The sequence below is a fragment of the Bombina bombina genome, chromosome 1 (assembly GCF_027579735.1).
Source record: "Bombina bombina isolate aBomBom1 chromosome 1, aBomBom1.pri, whole genome shotgun sequence".
Lineage (NCBI taxonomy): Eukaryota > Metazoa > Chordata > Amphibia > Anura > Bombinatoridae > Bombina > Bombina bombina.
The window spans coordinates 1,132,321,668-1,132,327,809 of NC_069499.1; the positions used below are offsets into that span (position 1 = coordinate 1,132,321,668).

At 35.0% G+C, this 6,142-nt stretch overlaps 1 protein-coding gene across 1 annotated transcript; it reads left to right on the forward strand.

Annotated features, from left to right (window-relative positions):
* Window positions 1-973: 973 nt before the first annotated feature.
* Window positions 974-5,583, forward strand: LOC128641588 (keratin, type I cytoskeletal 42-like). Its single transcript, XM_053694128.1, has 6 exons — window positions 974-1,325; window positions 3,789-3,871; window positions 4,543-4,699; window positions 4,801-4,962; window positions 5,061-5,186; window positions 5,359-5,583. The coding sequence occupies exons 1-6, from the start codon at window positions 1,119-1,121 to the stop codon at window positions 5,581-5,583; spliced, it is 960 nt and encodes a 319-aa protein (XP_053550103.1). The 5' UTR covers window positions 974-1,118.
* The last annotated feature ends 559 nt before the right edge of the window (window positions 5,584-6,142 follow it).

Below are 6,142 nucleotides of genomic sequence, written 5' to 3' on the forward strand. Positions count from 1 at the left end.
TTTTTTTTTTACCACTTTTTTTTCTCCATTGACAAAAACAGTTTACTTTCAACTCATAATACCAGCGCAACCCAACTAGCGCAGAAATCTTAATTCTAGCAGAGTTAGCGCTCTAGTGAAAGTGCCAAATACCACTGCACTTGTAACCTGGCCCTGTACGTTTTTTACTTTCATTATCTATTACAAAGGCCATTTTTTAATCACTGTTTTCTTGCCTTCTTGTATGTGGTTGGATGTAATTTACTTGATGTGTATGGTATGTGAGTTATCAGTTGTTTTGTGATACAAATTACAGCAGCAGCTTTTTTGTTTTGAGCTTTTCCATGGAATGGACAAGTGGTCATCCTAGGTCTACGTAGGGACTGATATCTATGGAAAATGTTGTGAAGCTTTCTGGCTCTATTTACAAAAAATACATAAACTCTCAGTTTTGGATAATTACCATCTTCAAGAAATGATATCATTAGCAATCACAGGTCATTTGAGAATATGTCTTTGAAGCAAAAACATTAGGAGCAATTAAGGTGTGGTGACTACTGAATTTTGAGCTGCATCACTGAAATAAGCACACAACATATTGCTGTTTCATACTGTCACTGCCCAGTTTCCTGTGATGATTTTAACATATATGAGACATAAGATATTTTAGGCAAAATTGTAAGTGCTTTGAATTATACTGACAAGTGAATAAATGGCTGCACAATTTACATGAAAATAATTTTTTTCAACACGCCTCTATGTGCATAAAGAGATATAAGAGAAGGAACAAACCTGACATTTCACTTGCAGATCAAGCTAAGGTATAGCCCACAAACCCATCTAGATCCAAACTCAACTTCACCATGAGCCAGCAAAGACAATCTTCATCAGGACAGCACAAAAATAGCAGCCTTAGCCAGATTGGTGGTTACTCTCCCAAAATCTCCAGCTATGCTTCTTCTGCCCATCATGGGTCATTTCATAAAGTTCATCATGCAAGTCCAAGCATCCATGGGGGGTCAGGTTGTAAACCAATCATCATCTCTAAACACTCATCTATAGGTCATGGACATAGCTATGGAAGCGCTCATGGTGGTTACAGTTATGAAAGTGGCTATGGGGGCAGCAGTGGTCACAAAATGGATAGCCTGCTTAGTGTCAATGGGAAAGAAACCATGCAGCTTCTGAATGACCGACTCGCATCTTATATGGATAAAGTGCACTCACTGGAGCAGGAGAATGCTCATTTGGAGAAGAAGATATGTGAATGGTATGAAAAAAATGCCCATGCAGCGCTGCCTGACTTCCAACCCTTTTACAAGGTTATTGAAGATCTACAGGGTAAGGTAAGACACAAGGGAATATAAGTGTGCATTCTAATTCAAACAAATGGTAAAATGAGGTTATAATATATCTATATCGCATTTTAACAAATATTAACCACACCAACATATACACTTCACAACACTGTGCATACTTGCAAAATGATATGTACAAGTATAAGTGCAATAGGCTTCTAGTGCAAAGATACATTTAAGTTAGTTTTAAATATAAACACATGTATCAGTTAAACACATAGGGGTTCATCACAAACAATCCTTTAGAAAAATGTTTTAAATTATTTATCTACACAGTCCCCGTAGACTTTAATGGTTATTTATTTAAATGGAATTTATGGCAATAGTAGGCAAAACATTAGCAAAGCTTTTCTAAAGGATTATGATTGACCCCTATATGCCTTAAATGATTTATCATAGTTAAAAATGTTAGAGCACTTTATAAGGTTTTTGGAAATCAAGGGTATTTCAGGGATACACTTATTGATGAAATGAATATTTTTAGTCTCCATTAGTTTAAGCTATAATACATATAGAAAACTGCAAACTCAGGTTAATGTTACCACACTGAAGCACACATAACGTGATAAAAGAAAATGCTACATGACTTTTTTGTTATTGCATCATTACTTTCATAGCAATGACCTACTGAGACATAGTTGAACACAAATATTGAGCCTATTACAAGAGGCATATGTGTGTAGCCACCAGCACCAGCTTGCACCCTGAAGTTTAATGCCGCTCCTGAGCCTACATAGGTATGCTTTCCAAAAAAGGACATGAAGAGAACATAGATAATAGTCAATTGAAATACATGTTAACCCCTTTGCTATTGGGAATTTCAGAGAAAAACTTGCCTAAAGTACAGAAGAAATTTTAGAATTTTTGCTATCACACTATTTTTAAAACAGAAAGAGAACTTTTTTTTTAATTTACCTGCAACAACTATAAAAAAATGGCAAAAAAAGAGCTTTCACTGGATGATCTATTTATTCACAGAATTAGGAAATTACTGTGAAATTACTGTTTCTCATTTGTAACTCTCATTTGGTATAGCAGAACTGCACAAATTCTCAAAATTGACCTAATATATATAAATGATAGTAGGCAATCCAAAGTATTGATCTAGGCCCAGTTTGATAAATTTCAAGCCGGCACTTGGCACCAAATGCAATCATATAAAAAATTGTCAATTTTGTATATTTACACATAACTACTGCAGTCATAAGACAAATGTCTATAATGGTTATAGAATCTTATCTAGGATCCCATTTATTCAGAAACAGCAGACATACATTGCATTACCATTGTTTTTAATAATTAGAAGACTTCTAATTTCAGCTGAGCACCATACTTTTACAATTTCCAGGAGCAAAGGGGTTAATAAGTTAGCTGTTAGGGTAGTATTTGCTGTAGTTTAGAGATTACCCTCCCATCTGACACCACCAACCTGATCCCTTCCCCCTCCCACTGGCCACCACCATTTTAGGTACTAGTAGCCAATCTACCAGTATCCAATTTAGAGCTTTTTTTATTATTATTTAAATTATTTTCAGCAGTGTATTCCTCTTCAAACTCCCAACTCCTTGATCTCTCCCAAACAGCTTTCTTCCCTTCCCCCTGATCAGCACCACCTTTGTTACTGGCATCATTGATGTCTGTGTCACTATCTATATCGATAAGCAATCCAGCTTTATATGGTAAGGTAGTATACGCAGCTCTTACTTACCATATGAAGGCAGATGCCTTCTGCCTCCAACCAGCTACACAGCATCATTGATAAAAACAGTGACAATGTCTGTATTAATAAGTGATCTGGCTTCAATTAGTGCTCCCTTCAGTCCCCAGCTGCAGTCTTCGTTGTCTAAGCTGACAGCAAATGACTGCAGCATGCACCAAAGTGTTGGATATAGGTATTACTTCAACACAGTATACTGGGCAAAGTACTGTGTGGCATAGTACCTACGTTTATTTGGCTCAGGGGGTTAAAACTGCATGACTGAAAGTTTTTCTTCCAAGTTTCTTTAAAGGGACACTGTACTATAACATTATTTTTCCCTTAATGTGTTCCCAGTAACTTGTCATGCCAGCTGCAGATTATTAAATGTATTCAAAATTGTTCCTTTAGGTTTAGATCTGTTTTTGAAAATGCATTTTTGATGACTGACTTCTCAGAACGTTGTTCACAAGAACATGTACACTGAAATTAGTCTGCAGGATTTCAAATCTCATTATCTTATGTCTCTCTATATAAACAAATCCCGAGTCATTACCATATAGACAGACAGATAGATAGATAGATAGATAGATAGATAGACATCAAAAGAAACGTAAATGTCCCATCCAATAATGCAATAGAACATGTTCCTTGCATTTTAACCTTTATGAAACATTATTAACTGGAATAAAAATTTAAAGTAGAGTGCTCACATTTTTATACTAGGTACTTAATACTATGCCTCTAAATTTCAGATATTTGAAGATAGTATAGAAAATGCCAGAATCGTGCTCCAAATTGATAATGCCCGACTGGCAGCCGATGATTTCAAGAACAAGTAAGTGGAGTTGAATATATAAAATAAACTTCTATAGCAAAAAAAATTATTATGATAAACACAGATTAATTATATTTATCTATGCATGTATGTATCTTTTTTTGCATGCATGTATTCATCTATCTGTGTGTCCATCTATTAATCTCTCTAAATACCTTCTCATCATCCTTGTATGACTAACTATAGTTCTGCATTATTATGTTTTAGAGATGTGAATATTCGTTGCCGGCACTATTTGGTTTTTATTTTGCTTAAAACAAAATGAATATTTAATTTTGGTTAAATATTTACATTCATTTTTGTTAAAGGAATGTAAATGTTTCAAAGCTACAGGTGAAAAGTTCACCTGTGTCTACATACTTACCCTAGCGCACTAACCAGATACTCTTCTTGTACGAGCCCTAGCTGCGCAGGATCTGCACTAAAGTTAGGAAAAAGAAAAAAAATCAGATTTTCAGTAGGGATGTGCATTCGTCCAAAAATGAATGTAAATCTCTAATATGTTTAGGTTCTGTTTATAGATTCTGTGAAGAGTCAATATTTTTCTTGAGATTTTAAAATATCTATCAATAAATATCTTTTAGCATCAGTCATGAATAGCTTTCAGTAAACCACTATATTTAAAAGTATATTTTATAGTTTTTTTTTCCTCTATTTTTAAATCTTCTAAGGTATGAGATGGAATTCAGGCTGAGGAACAATGTTGAGGCTGATTTGAATGGTCTACGGAAAGTGTTAGATGGACTGAATATGGAGGCAAGAGATCTGGATATTCAGCTACAGAACTTGCAGGATGAGTTGCTACAAATGAAGAAGAACCATGAAGAGGTATATTCTGAGTTTTATTAAATTCAAAGGTAATACTCAAAACAGTAGCTTAAAGATACAGGAAGTGATCCAGTATTGAGATGTGTACTTTTATAATGCAGGAGGTGAATTGTCTTCGTACTCAGTTGGGTGCTAGAATTAACGTTCAAGTTAATGCTGCTCCCTCAGTTGACCTGAACCAGGTCTTGTCAGAGATCCGAGAACAATATGAAAACATGATGGAGAGGAACTTAAGAGAAGTTGAGAACATATTTTTGCAAAGGGTAAATGCATCACTTTTAATGATATAATTAAAGGTCCTACAAAATATTCAACATATTGTATTAAATATGATTTTGCTCTCATGTTCTTTTTATAACAGAGTGAGGAATTGAATCAGCAGGTAGTATCTGGATCTGAACAGCTGCAGTCTGGACAAACAGAGATAATTGACTTAAAGAGATGTGTGCAGACGTTAGAGATTGAGTTGCAGAGTCAGCTAAGCATGGTAAGTCTTTGTCTTTGCATGTGGTGTCACTTTTATACGTTAAAAATTGAAAACCATTTATAGTATTATTAACATTGCATAGCAGCAAAGACTAAAACAAGTGGATTAATATGTATATATTCAATGGTGCATAGTGGAAACATTTCTTCCAGACTCTATGTTCTGCTTGCAGAAAGCAGCTTTGGAGTGCAGCTTAGCAGAGACAGAGGCCTCTTACAGTTCCCAGCTTGCCCAGTTACAGTGTATGATTGACAATGTGGAAGAACAGTTATCACAAATCAGAATGGACCTGGAACGTCAGATACATGAATACAAGATTCTCATGGACCAAAAGACACACCTGGAATTGGAAATTGCTACTTATAAACGCTTGCTAGAAGGACAGGAGGCCCAGTAAGTAATACATCAGTATTGTATGTCTGGTAAAAGCCAGTTAAAGGGACACTCAATCAAAATGAAACTTTCATTATTCAGATAGAGCATGCCATTTTAAACATTTTCCAATTTACTTCCATTAACAAAATGTGCACACTATTTTTATATTTAAAATTTTTGAGTCATCAGCTCCCACTGAGCATGTGCAAGAATAAGTGTGTATGCATTTGTGAATGGCTGATGGTTGTCACATGGTACGTGTATGCATTTGTGATTGGCTGATGGCTGTCACATGGTACAGGGGGAGTGGAAAAAGACAAACTTTTAAAATTGTCAAAAAAAAAATGTACTACTCATTTGAAGTTCAAACTAAGTGCTATTGTATTGTCTTGCTATCTTGCATTTGTTGATTATGCAAATCTACTGTGTTGACTGGTCCTTTAACATTATGTTTTATTTTAGTGGCCCAAGAATATTAGAAGCATTTAACAGGTCTATATATTTATTTACTGGAGCAAAATAAATAAATTTGCTTCACACAAACTAATATAAGGTGCACATTCTATAAATAAAATTAAAAT

Excerpts from the sequence above, each read along its gene's own strand:
- LOC128641588 (XM_053694128.1), top strand. The coding sequence starts at position 1,119 with ATGGATAGCCTGCTTAGTGTCAATGGGAAAGAAACCATGCAGCTTCTG. Across the intron at positions 1,326-3,788 it reads TTGAAGATCTACAGGGTAAG|ATATTTGAAGATAGTATAGA; the intron begins GTAAGACACAAG and ends TCTAAATTTCAG. Across the intron at positions 3,872-4,542 it reads GCCGATGATTTCAAGAACAA|GTATGAGATGGAATTCAGGC; the intron begins GTAAGTGGAGTT and ends AAATCTTCTAAG.